Source organism: Macaca mulatta, chromosome 6 (genome assembly GCF_049350105.2).
Source record: "Macaca mulatta isolate MMU2019108-1 chromosome 6, T2T-MMU8v2.0, whole genome shotgun sequence".
NCBI classification, from domain to species: Eukaryota; Metazoa; Chordata; class Mammalia; order Primates; family Cercopithecidae; genus Macaca; species Macaca mulatta.
In genome coordinates, this window is record NC_133411.1 from 102762485 (window position 1) to 102784515 (window position 22031).

Genomic DNA, 22031 nt, shown 5'->3' on the forward strand with positions numbered 1-22031 from the left:
TATGCTAAAAGTAATACATTTCCATTCAACCTCAGACCCAAATAGGGAAAACTCATTTTACTTATTTATTTTTATTTTTGAGGAAGGGTCTCACTCTGTCACCCAGGCTGGAGTGCAGTGGTGCAATCTCAGCTCACTGCAACCTCCGCCTTCTGGGGTTCAAGCAATTCTTGTGTCTCAGCCTCCCGAGTAGCTGGCGCTATAAGCATCTAAGTTGAGACCATGGTTTTACTGTCTAAACTAGGTTGCAGAAGAGTGCAACCTAGTTACACCTGGCTAATCTTTGTGTTTTTAGTAGAGGTGGGGTTTCTCCATGTTGGCCAGGCTGGTCTCAAATGCCTGGCCTCAAGTGATCTGCCTCCCTTCGCCTCCCAAACTGCTGGGATTATAGGCGTGAGTGACCGTGCCTGGCCACAAATAGGGAAAACTTTCTTAAGCCTTAACTCTCATCCCTCTGAAGAATGATTTGGCTCTCTAACTGCATTTAAAATTGTAAAAGACTTTGTTAAGATATCTCCAACAATGTTTTTCCATGTAACCTAAGTGTTCTTTCCTTCTCCCCATATCCAGATGGTCAGGTTTCATTTCATGTGGGTCTATGTTAAGTGTCTTACCTGTTTGACACCATATTCAAAAGCCTTCTGGGCTAGCCGGCCAGGCCCCTCCACAGTTTTCCCATCATCATTAGGGCCCCAGCTTGCACTATAAATATCCACGTGTCCAGGATTGAATCCAATTGAACTGGCCTCAATAGCATCCGTCACAATGCCATCCAGCATTCTTATGCCTGAGAAACAAAATAAACACGCACAAAGGTTGATGTCAGTATGTACATGGACAAAAGCCCAATACTCTTACTATTTGTATTTTTAAAGGACTTTAAGAGTCAAGAACCAGGTAACTACTAGATGTCCCCAATTTCTGTAACCCAGCTACTGACACCACAGAAGGAAGGAACATGTCGCTGCCCCCGTAAGCTTTTTTGTCGCACTTTGGAGATAATACTATGCACTGTTTAGGCAGCTGTGATTTTTTTGTGGGGGAGGGGGGAGTCCCACTCAAGGCTCTGTTCCCAGCGATACCTCTGGGCATTGAGTCTGAAGTGGAGCAGCATCCTTGGATGAGAGGAAATGGCAGTGATTGTTGCCAATTACAAAATGTTTGCCCTCCCTCCCACCCCAACTAAATGATAGGCCAGCTTTTAGAAAGACCCTCCAAGCAGCCCTCCCATGATGCACCTGCTCATGGCTGTCCCACAAATGGCTGTGGCCCAGTCTGTGCCACACAAGGACTCTGGACAGGAAACATGTAGCTTCAAAAGATCTAGCCACAACAGGAAACTAACAAATAGGGAAAGAAGCACTTTTGTTTCTAAGCCCTGATTAAAAATAACCCAGAGGCCATCCTTTCATGTGTTTGCTAAGAAACATTTTCAAGGAACATGCTTCCTTTTCTTCTAAATGATCTCAAGGATGAAATCATTGCCATGGATTTCACTCCCAAGGGGGAATCATTTTTCATCAGGACAACGTAGGTGCGGTAGCTCTTCGTGCTTTCCAACAAGCTGTCACCAGTCATCAGACTTATGAATTCAAGAGCCAGGAAGGCAAAAGCAATCTGGACAGATTACAGGCAGCTACCTGGTTATTTCTGGCTTCAGGCTCGTAATGCAATAAAGTGCACAGCCTTAGATTTTCACACTTATTTACTATGGAGCAAAGGTAAAATGATAAGTAATTGATATGATCAGTGAAAGTTGTATTTGTGAAAAAGAAATTGCTTAAAAATGCATTTAGGGCCAGGTGCAGTGGCTCATGCCTATAATCCCAACACTTTGGGAGGCCGAGGTGCGTGGATCACTTGGGGCCAGGAGTTCAAGACCAGCCTGGTGAACATGGAGAAACCCCATCTTTACTAAAAATACAAAAATTAACCAGGCATGGTGGTGTACACCTATAATCCCAGCTACTCAGGAAGCTAAGGCACAAGAAATGCTTGAACCCGGGAAGCAGAGGTTGCAGTGAGCTAAGAAAAAGCATGTAGGAAAAATATCCCAGCTCTGCTTCTTACTAGCTGGGGACTCTTGGGCAAGCCACTTAACCCTCTGTACCTCAGTTTCTTCAACTATAAAATAGGGATGATAAAAACAGCTCATGTGCATTCATTATGTGCAGCCACCAAACCACAGGCTTTACATGTATAAACTCATCTAAACCTTGCAACCACCATTTGAGGTGAGTGCTGTAATTCTCCTCACTTTATAAATGGAGAGATTCAGGCCCAGGAGGGATAGTGACTTGCTCAAGGCCACACAGCTTGAAATTGAGGAGCCAAAATTTGAACCCTACAAATCTAGCCCCTAAATCTGTTAACCACCAGGATGCACTGTCTATAGTATGTTGTAGAGTAATTCACTGACATACAATAGGTGCCTAATAAATGAAGATTATTGGTAAAAAATGCATTTGGGGCCAGACCATCAAAGGATGGAGTAATGGAAAGCATCAGTAGGCTTGGAATCTTGTGTTTCAGTTCTACACTGCCACAAACTAGCTTTCATTACCTTGAGAAGCTTGCTTCTGATTCTTTCGCTACCAAATGAAGGGATCAGATGATTCTTTCACAAACAATAGCTGTTTAGTTCGTTATGACTTAAAGAGTGAATTCTTTTACTAGCTGATTACATAATTTGTGCTTCTCCCTTCCCTTTTTAAAAAAATTAACAGAACACTTTGAAGATGTTAGTATCAAAGGAATCAGGAATGACACTTAAAATTCTAAGAGTGCCCTGTATTCATGAAAGATGCATTACATGTCAGGATGTATATTTATTTGATTTCTAAAAAGGAATGCACAACCAAATGCAAGGTATACTCATGTAGAGTTTATGGGGTTTTATTGTAATTGACATGTTCTACAATAGATTATTTTTGTGATTATAGTTTTTGAAAACCGAACTAAACTTGAAGCTTATAACATAACCCGAAAGCCTGAGGTAGGGATAGCATAAAGAGGAGAGACCATTTTTATCTTTTCTGTTGGCCCCTGCAGATTCACTTTCCACTCTTCTCCATTAGAACATGGACTGCATCAATGGGCTCTCTCTTTCTAATGGGTTCAGCCAACTGAAGACACCAGCAAGAGGGTGGGAATCAAGAGGAGAATGAGGTGCCTATACCCCTGGGTCCCCTTTGCCTAGAAGTAGCTCTCCTTTGCCTGAATCCCCTTTGCCTACAAGTAGCTCTGTTGTTGTACTCAAGGCCTATCCAGTGGCTCTCTCCTGTGACCACAGCTTTTCCTCTCTGTTTTCTACAGGCTTCTCCTTCCCTTTGCTTCTTAAGGTTAAAGGTGGTAACATCTGTCTACCACTTCTTAGCCCCTTGTTGGTTTTCTCTAATTCTTGTAAATAGTTTCTTTATTAAAATGTCCACAGTTGCCCTAATGCAATTTACCATGTGTTTCCCCATAAGGACACTGATGAAAACAATTAGAGATTCTACATCCTTGCTATAAAAGATAAAATTTGGCTACTTAATATAATAAGTATGTATTTTTTAAAACTTTGAAGCTGTTCTTTTCTATAAAGTGAAGAACTTCTACAGAATTGAGAGGCAGGAAAAGTCTTTGCCTAAATTTACCTCCTCCTTCTGTTTCCTCAGCAAGCACTCAATAACAAACCATTCTAAATCAGAACATAGAGAAAATTAGATTTGGTTCAAATGCTATTCAGCATTTCCACATTTTTTTTCCTGCAAAGATGTATAGGCTATATTCAACTATCCATTTTCTAGGAATCCATATCTATTGACTTGCTTGCAAATCATATTCAGGTCCTGTAGCAACTTTTGCATGGGGCTAATTTCTTCCTCCAGTTGTTAAAAAGAAAAGCTCCCCTCCCTCATTCACAATGGGTGACATAAGCTTCACATTAAAGTGCCAAACTATAGGGACAATCCTCTGTTTTACCTCCAACTTTGGAATTGTATGCAACTCCAACCCCGCATTTGTGATTATTTGCTTGCATGGCAATTTCTCCTGCACATCTGGTCCCATGTCTGAGGATTGAAAAATAAGAATTATAAAACATACAGAAGAACAAACATTTGTTTTGCATATGAATGAATTAATGGGGCATAGATATATTAACTTTTTGTCAACCTTGTTACTGCTTTTGTTTTTGTTTTAGATCACTATGAGATAAAACTTATGTTCAAATGAAGGGCACAAGTACTAGAACCAAAGTATGTGGTTTCAAATTCTGGCTTCTGCCATTCACTAAGGGTGTGACCTTGGGTAAGTTACTTGTCCTCAAAGACTTGGTCACATGACAAATTATATGTAAAGCACTTAGAACAGTGGATGGCAGATAGTAAGAACCCAGTAAGTGTTAATTATTGATACAATTATAAGAACTCTGACATTCAGAAACAATTTCAAAGAAATGACTTCTGCTTTGTACTTTTTGGTAGCAAAGTGGCTCCTCACTTCTCTCCCTAGTGACTGACTTGGATTGGATTATCCCTGATCAGCCTTAGTAGGATATGATAGAACAAGTCCCTATTAAGCCCTTCTCCTCTCCTCTAAATATATGCACACTAAAATATCTGAAGATTATCTGGTACCAAGAGGAGCTTGAGATATTTGCAAGACATTCTCAGCTAATTGGAAAGCCAAGATGCTCCTGAAATCCTAACTGGGGCCAGAAGCCTGAACATGATTGGTTTTGCAGTTAAGCAAAGAGAGTAATTTATGATTTCAGAGTATTTGGAAGAAAAATGCATCTTCAAAACACCAAATTCCACCATTAAAGCATCAGTTCTGAAATTCTGAGGATGATAATTGTCTTTTCCCACCACCGTCCTGACTCAGGAGGGTCAGTAAGCCAAAAGCACATTAATGTGAATTCATTTATTTCATGATTTTGTTCTGTTGTGGAAACAACCGGTAACAGTGTGAAGGCTGTTGGTGGCTTGGAGGAGTCTACCAGATATACCAACATAGAGTGAAAGAGAGGAAGGGTTAGCTCTGAGCAATAATTTTGACCAGTTCCATTTCAGTTCTACTATACTGGCCATCTATTAATTCAGCATAGCATGGAATATAAAATTCCTAAATTGACTGGGCCCTCAAGAAGAGTTGTTTGACTTCTCTTTTTCCTAAAGTAACAAAGATGATTTTCTGGTCTTCTTCCACAAAATAAAATTCCTGCTCCTTCATGTTAATCCTGGCTAGGAATTCTAAGTCAGGACAATATAATTATCTTTAATTCAAGATCTTCCCCGATGCAGCAAACACCTGCTTCTTTTATGTATGCTAGAATTTTCCTTTTTGGGAAACTTACCCTCCTGACTTTTTGTGATTTTTTTTCAATCTTGGGGCCCCTCCTCTCAGACAGCTTTCAAGGACTGATGCAGATTATAGGGAAGAAACCCTACTCTTTCTTGGGAATCATGAGCTTTAAGTTCCATGTGAGTCATATGGGTCTTGCTCTGCCAGGCAGGATTCTATTGAAAGTGACGCCAAGCGGAGGCGAGCAGCACTAGAGATGGAAACAGAGTTCTTGATGTCCTGAGAACATATTGTTTGAGCTCTTGGATCTTGCAACATCAGAAACTAGAACATCACTTGGGTGAATATTTTTTAAATCTCTTTGTTACTTAATGTTTGAGTTAGGATTCTTTCATTTACAACTGAAGCCGTCCTGACCACACCCATTCTCTGAGAAAAGTGTGCACATCTGAACACACAGAAGGCACCTTATGCTTTGTGGATGGATTAACGCTCTTTGTCTTAGTAGAAGGAGTAATTCAGTTGTCATCTCCAAGAAATGTACTTCCAGAAGTTACCACTGCCTTCTTATATATTTCCATGTATACAGGATGGGAGACAGGGCTCAGGTCAGCAAAAGAATCCAGCGCAAGTCTTCAGCCTGAGCCAACAGAATCAACCTGCTGACAGACATCCCCAGGATTGTGCCTTTGTCCTAAAAAATGATGCAGTGTGACAGCACCTATTATTTATCTCTCCTTGTATATGGAGGACTATTCTCTAGTGAAAGCTGCAGGAGGATCATGGTACAAATATGTGTTGACATGTTTTCCTCCTCTTATCCTCACATTCCACCTCCAAACATTGAGAGAAAGAGAAGTGTTCCTATGTCATTCTTTATAGGCTGCAGCTCTTTTTCTTTTCTAAGTGAGGTGCTGCAGTAAAAGAACTCTCTATTATCTTAGAACAATGGTAGTAACTGGCATTTAAACAAAATGATTTGTTTAAAAATTATTCCACGAGATAGTTTAAATACTACCCTTATTTTGGTTAAAATATTCTTGTCACACTTGTTATTTAACTAGAAAAACAGTCTGTAATTGGTGTTGAAATACTGAATACAGATTTATGCCAGCTTAATAGTAAGCATTACCTGCACTGTTAAGTTTTTATTATTTAGTGATTCCTCTTTTGACTTTCAGAGTAGCATTCAAATGCAGCTTCTATTAATCTCATTTACATGGTAATAAAGAACAACAGCAATACAGATAGTTTAAAGAGATAATACTCTTGGAATTGGGATATAATACCTCTCCAATTGCTGTAAAGGCCAAGACAAAATGGGGCCATCCATTTTCCAAACCTAAGGGATTTATGTCTGACAACATGCTAGGAGGCAACTCTACTTTTTATTATACCTTCTGATAAATGATAAGGATGCCACCTTTTTGGTAGATAGTCAAGAGGATCCTGAGAGAGAATTGCTCATTATGTCATTTCCAAATAGCAGATTCTGAATTGGCTCAGAAAATTGACTTGTCTCTGCTGCTCCCATCAGATGATATTATTCTTGTCATGTTGATTTCTCACTGAAAGGAGGTCTACCTCAGTTACTAAATGAATAGCTGTGATCATTATCATCATTATCATCACCACAGCAAACACTTATTTAACTTTTTTATGTACTAGTGTCCAAGCCATATATGTACATATGCCCAAGCCAAATATCCTTGTCGCACATGTTATTTAAGCCATAGATAGATAGACAGATAGATAGATAGATAGATAGATAGATAGATAGATAGATAGACAGATAGATAGATAGATATACACACACACACACATATATGGCTTAAATAGCATGTGTGACAAGAATATTTTAACCAGAATAAGGGTAGTATTTAAACTATCTTGTGGAATAATTTTTAAACAAATCAATTTGTTTAAATGCTAGATAGACAGATATAGAGATAAATAATCTACCTCATTGAGTTAGAGGTTTTAAGTGAGTTTATATATATATATCATTTAATATATATACATATATATCATTTAATATATATACATATATATCATTTAATATATATACATATATATCATTTAATATATACACATATAAACTCATTTAAAGCCTCTAACTCAATGAAGTATTTTATATATTATGTAATACTTATTATGTATAAACTCACTTAATACCTCACTCTCTCTCTCTACACATATATATATATATAAAATCAGTTAATACCTCTAACTCAAGGAAGTAGATTCTTTTTCAAAAGATGATAAAACTTAAGCACAAAGAAGTTAAATAATTTGCTCAAGATCACCCAACTACTAAGTGGCAGATCTAAAATTTGACCTAAATTTGGCTCCCAAGTCTGCTCTTAACTGTTGGGCTATGCCATGCTTTCTCAATGCTATGTGGCAGGTTCACAGCAGGCTATGATCTGGAAGCTCAGAGCTTTCAGGCACAAAACAAATAGCATTATATGAGCTTCTTCCCTGGGGCCTTTGCAGCTCCCTGAGTCAAGGAAATTTTATTTTATTATAATTATGACATTCATATATATAAAACAACTATTATAAATGCTGTGCTGTGAGATCCCCTTTGTTTTGAGGAAGATCTGAGTGTTCCATCTCCTGACTGGAGAAACTCCAGAGAATATCAGTTCATCAAGAATTCACCCACTATGCAGCCATCACACAAGTTATCACCCACACTGGATCCTGAGGCCAGACTCAGGCTCTGCCTGGAAGGACCGTATACTGCCTAGGAAGGAGCCAGTGCCTCCATCTAAGTCACCTCAGCTGCACTCAAGTGTCTGGGAACAGATTTCCCAAGTACTTTCTTCCAAGTACTTATTACCCATTTCCTCAGGAAGTTCATTTAAGAAACATAGGGAGAAGGTACGTCGTCACCCATTTTAGGGGAAGAAAATGGAGTAGAGGCAGAGAGAAGTAGTGATTTCCCCAGGTCACCCTCTCCTCTGGGAATTGGCAAAGCCATAACTACATTACAAGGCTGTGCCCCAAAACAGTAGAAATCCCTACTGGTCCTGCATTATCCTGCTTCAGACATACAGTGAAAAGTTTGTCTGAGGGTCTGCTATAAGCTCTCGAGACACTCTCACTTTCCTCCAAAGGTACCCCTGCCAGAGGTTCCTATTGTATTTTTACCGGAATGTTTTCACCTCTAAGGGGTATTTGCAGTTAACCCCTTTACTCAACCTCAAAGAAATAAATGGTACTGAAAGAAGTCGTATCCCTGAACTATCCACAAGCTTCCCATTCTCCCCAAGGAAGAAATAAACACCCAGAAGTTGAGGCCAAGTCCATGTGCCCCAGCCTCCCATCCTGGGGTTTGTTGGCTTTCTGGAGGGAGGACTATCCAAAGAAAGAAATAACTTTAGATCCATATTACTGCACCAGCCGCTTTGGAGTTCTGAGGGAGAATAAGGGAGGGAGGAAGGGAGGGAGTGAGAGAGAGGCAGAGAGAGACAGAGACAGACTTGTCTGACTCAAGTTGGGTAACAGTCCAAGAGACAGAGCCATCCAGAGAGAAGAGAGAAGCATTCATGTGACATATACCAAGAGCTATTAGATGCTTGGCTTTTTCCATCCTCACTTGTAGTAGCAAACCCTAATTTTGACCTTGGCTTTGATCATTTTGGTGCAAGTCTCTTCTGTGTAGAGAAAATGAAGAGGAAAGTTTGAATGTCTCCTTAATGTCTGTGAGAACATCGGTATGAACAAAGATGGTTTCTCCCATGGGCACGGACACTTTGAGGGTCCACATGCCTAGAGGGTGAAGTTTCTTTGGGACTAGGAGAGAAGTTGAAATTCTCTTGCCTCTGGGTCTTTCTTTCACCTCTCACTTTAGAAGATCGTGCTCTTGGCCTCTGTGGCTCTTGGCCTCTCTCACCACAATGTGGCTTCAAGGGAGAGAGAGTTAATCTGGGAGTCGGGTGCTGTCTCCTCTCTTTCCTATGGCCTTATAGCAGCAGGAACTCTGGAGGAGACTTCCCACTGGCTCAATGCCCTGGAGACTGCATTGGATTCAGGGGTCAGAACTCAGAGGCATTTCTCTTGTCTGGAGTCTGGCCATGCTCTTCTGAGAGAACTGGTGAGGGTGACTGTAGCCACCGTCGGAAGTTGTGGGCATTGTTCATATCCATTTCTTTACATATATTTATTTTCATGACTAACATAAAGCATGTTGCTAAGAGTAAAAGATTCATAGAGGAATTGATGGGAGGGATGGGCTTAAAGTGTGTACTCTTTATGTCTCAAACATTCTTTCTAAAGCTACAACAATTCAGTAACATTTGAGAGGAGAATTTCATAATGTAAGAAGTTTAATGAAAATATGGTTCTATAAACTAAAGGGAATATAAAAATAGAAACTTTGGTTTCTGTTTTAAAAGCAACAAAATATTGTCATATGGATGTTGTGCATTAACATTTTCTGAGCGCTGAAATGTGGATGAAATGTATGGTATAATTTTCTCAAACAAGATAAAAGCATTGTAAAGTACTTTATTTCACCCAATTGCACATTTACTCACTTGTTCTCATTTGTGGGATCATATCGGGGAAATGGATCATGGTCATTATCATTAAAATCATAGCTAGCCTCTGGATCCTAAAGAAACAACAAAAAACAACACTGTGACATCATAAAAAAAAAAAAAGCATCACTTCCGAAGGTACCCTATACCTTCCCATCCTGGCTGATAGCTCAAAAGCCTGCATTTTAGCGTTTCTGGCCGAGTCACTGAATATTTATTATACCCACAAACCAGGCAGACATGATGAACACAACCAGCATTCAATTCTCAGTGAATGTTACCAAGCCTATGGTTCACAGACACTCATAGGATATTGGAGCTGGAAGGAATTAGTTTACTTAGTTCAGTCACCTCAGTTTTCAGATGAGAAAATTGAGGCCCAGAGAAGTTAAATGACTTCCCTAAGGCCATAAAGCTAGTTAGTGATACTTTGACACTCATCTCTCTTATGAATATAGGTGCAAAGAGGTGGCTGGAGATGGGACTCAGGTCCATGGTGTTCTCCTTCAGCCTCCCAGGCACACTAAATAAACATAATTTAATTCGAGAGAGGGTGTTTGAAATTCAAGACAAGCTTCCAGGTTCCACTCCTTTTTCCAACCCCATAGCTACACTTAAACGCCTTCCACATACCATTACTGTTACTTTTCAATGCTTTCCGTATATTTCAATCATTCCTAATTTCTACTCTGTGCTACTATTTGTCCTTCTCTTTTCCTTAGCTCTTTAGCTTGGCATTAGAGCCGGGGAATGTTTGATAGGTGGAAAGGATGAGAGAAAAACAAGGGATAATCTTAAAGATGAAACACCAGCCTCCTGATCTAAAGACCTAAGATATATGATGGTGTTCATATTATATTATAAGCTTCGTAAACAATGAAACAAATTGTTTTTTTATTTATTTTCCCATTTCTAGAAAACTTTTCCTTTCTCAGCTTGGCATAGGTGCATTGTGTATTATTCACTTTGGATTTGCATGGAAGAAATCACATTTATATAATTTTACAATGTCAGGGATATAGACTCATAAAAGAGGTGAGGAGGGAAACTGTGGAAATGATCTCAGGCAAGGGGCTTAATTTGATTACTTTAATGCCCCCAAACACTGAGCAACTCAAAGTCAATGGATTTTGGTAACTTAATTGGTATAGGCACTGCCCCTCCTTCTCCCAACACATATACTTTTGTGCAATTTTTGATCCCACTGAATTATTTCAGTGCCTACTGGTACAAAATAAATTCATGTAAGCTAGTGGGAAGTAGGAGAAGGGACAAAACCTTGGCCCATAATCCCAGGGACTGACACCACAGCAGCATCCCATTGAAAAGAAGGAAAGCCTTAACTGTGCGTCTGCACAGACAGCTCCCTAAGTCAGTCATGAGAAGGCACACACTTACATAGTTGGCATAAATGTCCGTGTGATTCCACTCCAAACCATCATCCAGTACGGTGATAACAACTCCTTTGCCTGTAATGCCTTTTTGCCAAACAGGTATCACATGAAGGTCCAGCTTGGGCAGGGCTGCCGTCATCCTGGTATCTTGCTGGTAAAGAAAAACAAAGAAGCATTTGTAAAGTCATAATTAGCTTGCTACAAAATGAGCACTTAAGTTCCAACCTGGAGACCCATCTTTCTTTTTCCTTGGGTCACTCTACTCTTTAGAAGAAGCCAATTCAGTGAAATGAAAAAACAAAGTTGAGAGTAGGGCCAAATGAACCCCCAGAGTGCTGCTCTTCTCCCAATTGTCCCAAATGGACATCACTTGAAAAGATGAATCACCTGTGCTCCTTCTCTTTGAACTACGTGGCTTTGAAGAATTTTATCCCTAAATGTCTTTCATTTATAATAACATGCTCAACCCTTTCATCTACGGAAGGTCTATTTGATAGTCGATGTTTTCATCTCCCCCCAAATCCTGATTCTCCATTGCCACATTGAGCTCTCATTATATTGCCTAGTGCATAGTCGTTCATGAATGTTTTAGAATTTTTCATCTAAAACAAAAAGCAGAACCTGGAATGCTCAGGAGACTTGATTGCCTCAGGAATTGCAATGTAATTGCCTATTTTTAAGTATGAGTGATTCAGGGGATAAGTATCTGTGAGAGGAGATTCAGGGTTTTCCTTTTCAAATACATTTTCTGATAGTCAGTGTGTGGGACTGTACAGGAGATAAGTTGGGTAGCAAGAGAACACAGATACAAGCACATTTCTAAGCCTGTGAGAGAGAGACAGTAAAAGAATGCCAGGTACCTGGTGAAAGGGTCAATAAGAAATCTATAAATAACTACAATCAAAAGTGTCAGTGAAGGAACTGCCCTCTTGCTGTTGTGCCCTCCTCCCCATAAAGAGGTTGGGGGAGTGGGGTGACAGGTATTTATCAGGCTGGTATGAAGCTGAATCACAGGAGGCTGGAACTGTTTGGCCAACAGATTGTTGGCCAAAGTCAGAGAAGAAGGCCTTTATGTCAGTTGTAGGAGCAATTTTAGACTGTAGTTGTTAAGAGTATAGACTCTGGAGTCATGAATTATGGTCCCACCACTAGCAGCCATGGATTTTGGCAAATTATTCTACTTTCCAATATCTCTGTTTTTCCATCTGTTAAATGAGCATAAGTACTATTTCTACAACACAGATAATCATGAGAACAAAATGAATTAATTCATATCAAACATTTTAGAATACTGTTCGTCACACAGGAAATGCACAACAAGTGTTAACTGATAAGTCTCTTCTGCTGCAATGAGCAAATACTTAAGATAGTGGCAAGAGGCTGGGTGCGGTGGCTCATGCCTGTAATACCAGCACTTTGGGAGACCGAGGCGGGTGGATCACCCGAGGTCAGGAGTTCGAGATCAGCCTGACCAATGTGACAAACCCTGTCTCTATTAAAAATACAAAAATTAGCTGGGCATGGTGGCGGGCATCTGTAATCCAAGCTACTCCAGAGGCTGAAGTAGGAGAATTGCTTGAAGCCGGGAGGCAGAAGTTGCAGTGAACTGAAATCACGCCATTGCACTCCAGCCTGGGCAACAAGAGCAAAACTCTGTCAAAAAAAAAAAAAGAAAGAAAAAGCAAGAAAGAAAGGGAGGGAGGAAGGAAGGAAGGAAGGAAGGAAGGAAGGAAGGAAGGAAGGAAGGAAGGAAGGAAGGAAGGAAGGAAGGAAAGAGAGAGAGAGAAAGAAAGAAAGAAAAGAGAGAGAGAAAGAAAGAAAGAAAAGAAAGAAAGAAAGAGAAGATAGTGTCATAAGAAACTGATCCCCTTTTCCATCCATTATGCAACAAAAGTATCTAAGTCTTAGCTTGTGTTTTTCAAGAGAAATAATCTTTTATAACATTCTCACAACAGATCCTTCTACTAGCCTATATTACTACCATACAGACATAACATTACACAGAAGAGAGGACACCCTGCAGGTAGACAGCAACACTTAACAATTTCTCCACTCAAGGATTTGGTAACTATCTTAAAGGTAGAATGGTTTGCCAGTTCAGACATTTGCAATAGACTTTTCTTGTGTTCCTTCTTTTCGCCTCTTTCAGAGATTCTCATCTGTGTCATATAAGAATTGTCATTCAGGGTTGTATATGCCAAATTATGTTCACTATACTCTGTGAGTGCTTTAAATGGTTCTAAAGAATAACTTTAACCAAATGAGATTTTTGCCATAAGTACTGTTTTTGGAACCCCTAACCTGCAAGACATTATTTTTCTGCACTTACCCCGAATAAACTTAAGAAGACAAAAAATACAACCTATTTTTTCACAGCAGCTAAAGGTAACTGTTTCCGACATCCTTACTCAGTAAAACAGAAGAGACAGATCAAGGAGGTCCCATCAGCCCTAATCTCCAGATAAGATAGCTTCCTATGAAATCCTCCATCATAAAAAAAAATTCTTGTTGCAAATGTAACAATATAAAGAAGTCAGGTCCCAGATGCCACCCACACAGTCCTTCTGTACGTACTTACCAAGTACCATTGCTGATTCCACATGGGATCATTGAAGAGATTTTGTGCTGAGTCCTTTATAGCTGAACGTTTAGTTCTTTCTTTTTCATACTGTTGTTCAGCCCATATCACCTACAAGGATTTTTATAGCAAGAAAATAAAAAGTCAAATATCTACCTCTGTATCTTTCCTCTAACTATCTCCAGTACCCTTCCTAGCAGAGTTCAGGCAGCTCTGCAATATTTTCATTTGACTACAGATCAAACTGGCACCTCAGAGAGAAGAAGGGATTGCCCACTGGGGAGATGAACATTTCCTCTATTACAGTAAAGTGCACCTTTAGGGGGAGGAGAAGCAGTCAGTGAAATGATAATTCCCTCAAATTATTTACATTGTGGTTTCAGTGGAAGCAAAAGTTCAGTCTGCTTTCATCAGCAAATGGACCATAATACTCATTTTTATATTGAGGTTTCAGGGCTCCATGGCTGAAAATTTGTCTGCTTTTATGGATTAAGTCAACAGCCAAGAGACTGCTGTTATAATGCTCTTATAGATTAATTTCTCTTTCTTTACGTACAAAAGGTAGAAATTGCAAATATTTTATAAAGTAAGAATGGCGTTGTATCCATGCAAATGTGCAACTATCCCTCCCCTGTGCTTCGACCTCTGCTTAAAAGTACTTAATATGAGAAACATATCCTGGGTGATGAATAGCACTACTGACCACGCACACTTACCATTAATTCAGTCTCATGTATTATGCAAAGAGATCTGACAATATGAAAATTACCTGGCCCATATTTACAGCATAATCCTATTATACTTGAAGCCCTAAGAGAGTGAGGGACTGCCTTGTAGTTATATTCATTATAAGATAATTCTATATTCTTATTTTTCTTGGCAACATGACTATTTCATACCCCAAACACATCTTTTCTGCTCAGTGCATGATGACAATTCAGTGTGTGGTGGAATATTGTTAATGTGAGAGTACTCATGAATCAGCTCCAAAAATAAAAACTGAAAAATAATTTGCAACTGAAGGATAAAACCATCCACTAAGACTGCCCTGAATTTTCAATTAAAAATGTACTGCAAACCTATTAAAAATAATGGGAAGAACTTGAAAGCTAGAAATTAGTCACTATGATTTATTTTTAAAGTGCTTGTATTTTCAAGCTTAATTGTTTTGGCTTAAAATACCTCAATGCTTGGAATGCTGCCCATCATCTGAGTTGATCTCTGGAAGCTGACTGCTAGGGCATAAGTACTAATCTTTGAGGTAGAGGGTCACTTACACTTGGAGATTTTATTAATAGACTTGTAAAGATAGACTATTGCTGCATTTCACAGAGCTGATTTGAAAGAATATTATCTTCCATCAAAAAAGAGCAATAAAATGAAAACCAAGAGCAATTTTTTAGAAATGGGATACAAGAGGAGGCACTCTGCCATCTGATCAGATAAACATCCAATTGTAGAAAACAGTGTTATGATTAACGTCATTAACTCAGAATCACATATTAATCTCTAGAAGAGCAGGCTGAATGGAATAGAGGAAAATTGGTAGTGTCTTTCTATTATGCATAATAGGTATCATGTACTTAATTATAAATAATTTGATCTGGAAAGAGCATTAAAGATCATCTACTTCAACCTTCCAATGCAAGTTTCTATGGTCCTAGACTGCTTCCTAAAATAAAATTATTCTTGGGCTAACTTTTTACAAAGTTATACCTGTGCTGGAGACTAAATTCTTAGCTTTTTTCTATAAATGTCTTGAGATTCCCCGAAAAAATCAGCTATCAAGGGGATGTATAAAGAGTAGAATGGGCCATCTTCATTTTCATGAGATACTTTGAGTAAGAAGAACAGTTAGGTATGCTCTATTCTGTCCAATTTTCTCCTATGAAAATGAGAAGACAGGTCAGTTTGACTTCTATGTGCATTAATGGGCATGCAGTTTGGGCATGCATTTAGGCAAAGAAGGAAATCTCTCTCCTGCTTAGCCGGGGGACTAAGCCTAGCCAGAGTGCTGGAAGTTGTTCTGCTTTTCAGAGCCCACACGCAATGAGCCATCTGCCTTGAAGTGAGTAAGGGAAGACCTCAGTGGACAAGAAACTTCTGTAATAAGGTCCAGGGCCTCTGATTTGGTCTTCCACATCAAGCAATAACTTGACAAGAGCTAGCAATGGGTGTAGATGAGCTATCGGGTCACTGTCCGTGGTCCCTTCACAGCATTGTTTGTCAGGATGTGGTTGTTTCTTTTATATTCCAACACTGGTGACCCAGGTCATTCCCATTCCCCACCCTCATTTGTCTTTTTCTTCTCCTTTTTAAAATGCTATCCATTTCAGAATGAATAAAACAGCAAATTATCTTACAGGCCCATGAATTCCATCTACTTTCAACAGTTCTATCACCTGTCTCATATATATATATATATATTTCTGTCATATATATGTCAAATATATATATTTATTTCTGCCATATATATAGATATACATATATGTATATATACATACATATATACATAGATATACATATATGTATATACACATACATACATATATACACACATACACACATATATAAGTATATATATATACACATATATACACATATATTTTTTGCCCCCCTGGGAAGTTGAAAGCATTTTTTTTTTTTTTTTTTGAGACAGAGTCTCGCTCTGTCTCCCAGGCTGGAGTGCAGTGGCCCGATCTCCACTCACTGCAAGCTCCGCCTCCCGGGTTCACGCCATTCTCCTGCCTCAGCCTCCGGAGTAGCTGGGACTACAGGCGCCCGCCGTCGCGCCCGGCTAATTTTTTGTATTTTTAGTAGAGACGGGGTTTCACCGTGGTCTCCATCTCCTGACCTCGTGATCCGCCCGCCTAGGCCTCCCAAAGTGCTGGGATTACAGGCGTGAGCCACCGCGCCCGGCCGGGAAGTTGAAAGGAAGTTTTTAATTCTCTTACCAAGAGGATCTCTCACCATAATTCTCCAGGGTGTCCTAGGTAACAAAAATCATGTACACAGATATCAAGATATCAGTGTAAATTGGAATCAGGATAAATTTCTTCCAGTATGGCATATCCTTGAGAAAAGGCAACACTGTATGAAAATTACAATACTCCCAACATAGTCAACATTGTCTAATATATTTGTTCACCTTGAAAATAGACTTCAAAATCAATAGGTACATTAGCTATGTATTCAAATTGCCTCTACCTTATTTACCTGTATTTATTCTGTACATTTTCTGCTGTTACCTAATCATTGAACCAAGATACAAACTAGGATGAAAAGAGATCAAATGGTTTGGATCCAGCAATAGAATATTTATGGAAACATTTGTCTCATGAAGACATGGATTTACAGTTCTCTCATAAACACTAGCTCCTTATACAGCAAAACCAAATAGAAATAATAGACCTTTTTTTCAGTTATGCTGAAATGTTATTGAAAGTAAGGCTCATGTATTTCTTTGAGCCCATATTGGTATTAAAATGTTTGGTACATAATAGGTACCTAGTAAAAGGTTGTTGATTGATTGTATTGTCAAACATTTTTATTAGTGCTGCCCCCTCATTTTAAACATTCACTTTCATGCTCTTAGACTGAATTTGTGAGTGTACATATACAATTAACTTTAGATATATATGTAATTATATAATTAAAGTGCATATATATGTGTAAAATTAACTTTAGCTCAACCAATTCAACCCAATCTTGTTATTATTATGTGCAATTATAATTTTATGGAAAGAAATTAGAAACATTACTGATAAACAATCTTGGTCACAATAAAAAAGAACCACATTTGCAAAATGCTTCTGTTCTTATTAGAAATCATAAAGAAAGCAGGTAAGTTAGAGTATTGGTTTGAAGACAAATGTACAACACTTACACGATCATCATCAGATAATCTCTTAGTGATATGAAAGGCACTCCTTCGAGACCTTCTGGGGTGGTTTTTATGTTTGAATAAGTAGTGATTTTCAAGTGAACCAATCTATAAAAGGAAAGAAATAAAATAAATATCCACTTTCCCAAACAAGTATATATGGACTAGTTTAAAACTCAGCTAACTTAGAGGTAGGCAACTTTTATTAAGCCCATTCCTTGTATCTGAAGTTAATATTTTTCTTTTCTTTTTTTAACTTTTATTTTAAGTTCAGGGGTACAAGTACAAATTTGTTACATAGGCAAACTTATGTCATGGTTTTTTTGTTTTTTTTTTTTTTTGGTACAGATTATTTCATCACCCAGGTATTAAGCCTAATACCCGTTAGTTATTTTTCCTGATCCCTTCCCTTCTCCCACCCTCCACCTGCCAAAAGGCCCCAGTATGTGCTGTTCCCCTCTATGTATTTACGTGTTCTCATCATTTAGCTCTCACTTTTGAGTGAGAACATGCAATATTTGGTTTTCTGTTCCTGTGTTAGTTTGCCAACAATAATGGCCTCCAGCTTCATCCACATTCTTCATGAAGAAGGCACTGGTAGAGGTTTTAAGATGACCCTCAGAATATTGCTTGAGCTCACAGTATACTCACTAGCTCACAGTAGGAGACTAGTGATGCTTCTATTTTACACACATTGGAGGAAATACATGTTTTTGTGTGTGTGACAATATCATATTAAAATGTTCATTTGTTCAAATATATCTGTTCAAAGAACAATTATTTGTGGTAAGCAGGCAAACACCTAGATACTATCTATGGTCAGTGCCACTTTCACTAAAATAAATTATCGTTTTTATAAAATGTAGCCATTGAATTCATAGTGATGAATTGTTATTAGCCACTATTAGTGATCATTTGATTTCCCACTAATTCAAGGCTTTCAGAAAGGAACATGCTACATTTAGGGCAGGTGTTCCACTTAAGAGTGTGTATACTTCTCTGGGTAGCTATTGACACCTTTGGTTCATTTAGAACTATATTCATTATCCTTTTGAGCTAGTCTCCCTTTACTCAGCACTAAATTTGAAGCTACCAAATCCTCTAGATAACCCTACATTTTAAAAATTAAGAAACAAACAATTGACAACAGTATATTACTGAAGAAACACGTTCTTTAAATTGGTGATTCTCATCACCTAGAGAATTTTAAAATAGAGAAGCTTAGGCCCTGCTCCAAGCCTGAATCTCAGTGAATCTTCCTATAAGCTGTGGATGGAATTGGGGAGAGAAATCAGCAGCCATAGGAAAAGATCACCAGTGCTTAGCTCTGTTTTCTCTGCTGTCAACTAGTTTTTCTTCTTGTCACTATCTTAATCCAAGCTTTATCCTGAGGCAATAAGGTACCCAATATAGTAATGCTAAATTTGTGTAATTTTAGTAATATTAAACAAAAAGAGAAATAAGCAGAACCAGGAACGTGCTACCAGTCTTCTACAAATAATTATTATTCTAATAAAATAATTTTTGTTAAGTTTGTTTTAAAACTTTTGTTAGTAATACCATTTTAACTAAAAATGGATAGAGGAAATATAGCATTGTAAATCACATATAAATATGGATGGTTTTTCCCCACTATTTGTTAATGCTTTTGTGACTATGCTATCCCTTACCCAAAGATCCTCCCAGGAATGATGATGTATTGTTTTTTAGTATTAAGATTTCTGTTTATTTGTTTTGAAAAGCAATTTTCACATTGAATGGTCTAGGTTTAGATACATGCCTAGAGCTAACAGGTGGGAAAAAGAAGAGAGATTTAGTTTTTGCTGTCTTCCCCAGTCTCCTCCTACACAGTTCCCAGTGCTATTTAGCCTTTTGGTAGCTGCTCAAGGAATACACAATTAAATCCCCAGTGTCTACCCCTATAGGACATACATAATTTTTATGATGCCCACAGTATTCACCAGCACAATGTCATCTGCTACTCATGCTCTCTTTGGGTCTCAAAAATTCCTAATAATTGCGTGCGATTCCCAGACTTACTACTAAACTGTATTATGTCTCACTGTTTTCCCACAAGCTGTTTTCCATGCCTAGACTGTCTTCTCCAATCTCATTATGTTCTCCTGGCAATCTCTGACTCCTCTTCCCCGTGCAAATGTTTCCTCCTTTGGGCAGTTTTCATTCACCCCTCTCAAATTCCCTACTACTTTCATTCCTTCAACCAATGAATATTGAGACTTCAAGAACAACTTTTATTATTACACAAATTACAATCAGTTGCAATCATTAATCTCTAAGCTAGTCTCCTCTAGATTCTTGATTACTTGAGAGCGTTTTTTTCCCCCCTCTTATTCCTCAGCCCCTAACACGGAGCCTGGCAAGAGGGCAAGGGCTGGCCAAAATCAAAAGACTCATCTGCTGCTGGGACACCAGGAAGCCAATCTGCATAGATTTTCCTGCCGGGCATTTCAAAGACAATTTGGTTTATAAAGTTAAGAATGAAGCCTCCAGCAAGAGCAGGAGAATTCCCCAGCGGGTTCGGTCTACAAAATCGCCAACGCCCCCGCCGATTACTCATCCGTGACTCCAGCGGCGTCTCAACCACCACCTCCAGAAAAAACGCGCCAAAATGTTTTACAACTCCCTCCTCCCACGCTTCAATGCAGACCAACTTCCCAAGCAGGGGGCTAGGGCTTGATTCTGAGCCAAGGAAAGGAAAGCTCTAGCTTAGAAGTCACACTCCCTAGGGTCCTCTCGGAATCGCTCAGCTATTAGCAGTCTCCCACTTAATGTCTTGACGCTCACTCACCTCCAACCAGCTACCTATTGACCAAGCCTTCACTTGGACAGGCAACAATAAGCTGAAATTCCCGGGAAAACGATTACGTACTTAGCTGAAGAACAAGAAAGAAATAGATCCCTTTCCCACAGTCAGTTCGGCATCTCGACCCTGCAGTGGGACTGGTCGGGCAAAGTTATGAAGCTTGGACTTTGTAAGTTCCCAGTGAAAATCCGGAGCTCCCCAGAGGGGCACGGAGATAGATGGTCCCGTGTCTCTCACCCACCATTTCTCCCCCAGCTTCCCAGGCTACTCCGCGGCCTCCCAACCTCCTGGTCGCCAGTCCCAGCAGCTGGCACTCTTCCAATGCCCTGGGCGTGCCCTTACAGGCTGCCAGGGCGGACAGCCCCAAGCCTGCTTAGCCCCTTGCATCAGGACTTGGATCTGATGCTGCCATATTGAAAAGAAGGCAACAGCCGGCTCCTGACGCAGACCGCCTCAGTCCCGGGGGAGGGAGCGCACTGATTCTCCCGGGGGCGCTTGGTTGGTAAGAGCTTGAGTGCATCTCAAGTTCTCTGAACAAGCGTGGAGGGATTTTTCTTCCAAACCGCGCGGGAATGGATTTCAATTCTAGAGCGGCCAACAGTAAGCCTAAGCCCTACCCAGCTGCAGTGGCTTCCTTCTGCTTGGCTGCGCCCAGCCCAAACAGTAAATAATGCAAGCTTTCTCTCTCTCCAAGCGCGCCAGGGGCTAGAGCGGGAGCAGCTCCTTGTTCTTTGCTACACTGGGCTCCGGAGAGTGTAACCTGGGGCTCCCACTTGGAAGACCGCGCTCCAGTCCCGCCAGTCCCCTGGGGCCCCAGAAAGTTTCTTGAAAGTGGAAACTCTTACCTGACCCAAAAGGTCATAACCCAGCTCCTCGGCGATGGCCGAGGCTGCTTCCGGGCCCCCGGGGATCTCCGCTGCCCATTCATTAACAAATTGTCTTTTCGCTTTTGCACTGTTCAGTGCACACCAAGCGCAAAAGAGGGCGAAAGCAGTGCACTGCAGAGTCCAGGCTCTTCGCTCCATGGCTCACACACTCGCTTCAACACGAGTGGGAAGGGAGAGGAAAAAGAAGCAAGATAGGAGAAAAGCCAGAGAGACTCCCCCTTCCCACCCTCGGGCTCTGGACCACTCCTGGCTCCTGGTTGCTCTGCGAAGAGCTAGGAGGAGCGCGAGGAGAGGCTGGGCGGCTGCGAGCGCTCAGTGAAGCGCTTCGGTCTCCAGGCTGAGTGGAGCCCCAGCCCTTCCCAGCCAGAATGGAAATGAGTGTTTACACGTCAAATCGACGAAAGCCATCTCTTGACGTCAGATCTACCTGGACTAAGATCTGAATGGTATTCCCGGCGGGGCGGAGAAGCGGCTAAAATAAGCAGCCAGGGATTAGGAAAAGGAAGGAACTGTTTGCTGGGATCAGTTAAGTCTGCTCCTTGTCAGCCCATAAATTTTGTACCGTGAGAAACATCTTCACTTTTCAAAGAGAAGTGCCCCCATTTGAATATAACTACCAAGAATAAAAG

At 40.0% G+C, this 22031-nt stretch overlaps 1 protein-coding gene across 1 annotated transcript in view; it reads right to left on the bottom strand.

Moving 5' to 3' along the window:
* The window catches only part of PCSK1 (proprotein convertase subtilisin/kexin type 1), a 40315-nt gene extending 18570 nt beyond the window's left edge, over positions 1-21745 (bottom strand). The window contains exons 1-7 of the mRNA XM_015140461.3: positions 21361-21745; positions 17695-17799; positions 13809-13919; positions 11235-11381; positions 9834-9910; positions 3967-4055; positions 615-787 (exon numbers count right to left, since the gene is read on the bottom strand). Of these exons, the coding sequence (XP_014995947.1) occupies positions 615-787; positions 3967-4055; positions 9834-9910; positions 11235-11381; positions 13809-13919; positions 17695-17799; positions 21361-21540 (882 nt within the window). The 5' untranslated portion in view covers positions 21541-21745. The remainder of the gene's footprint in view (positions 1-614; positions 788-3966; positions 4056-9833; positions 9911-11234; positions 11382-13808; positions 13920-17694; positions 17800-21360) is intronic.
* Between the last annotated feature and the right edge of the window lie 286 nt (positions 21746-22031).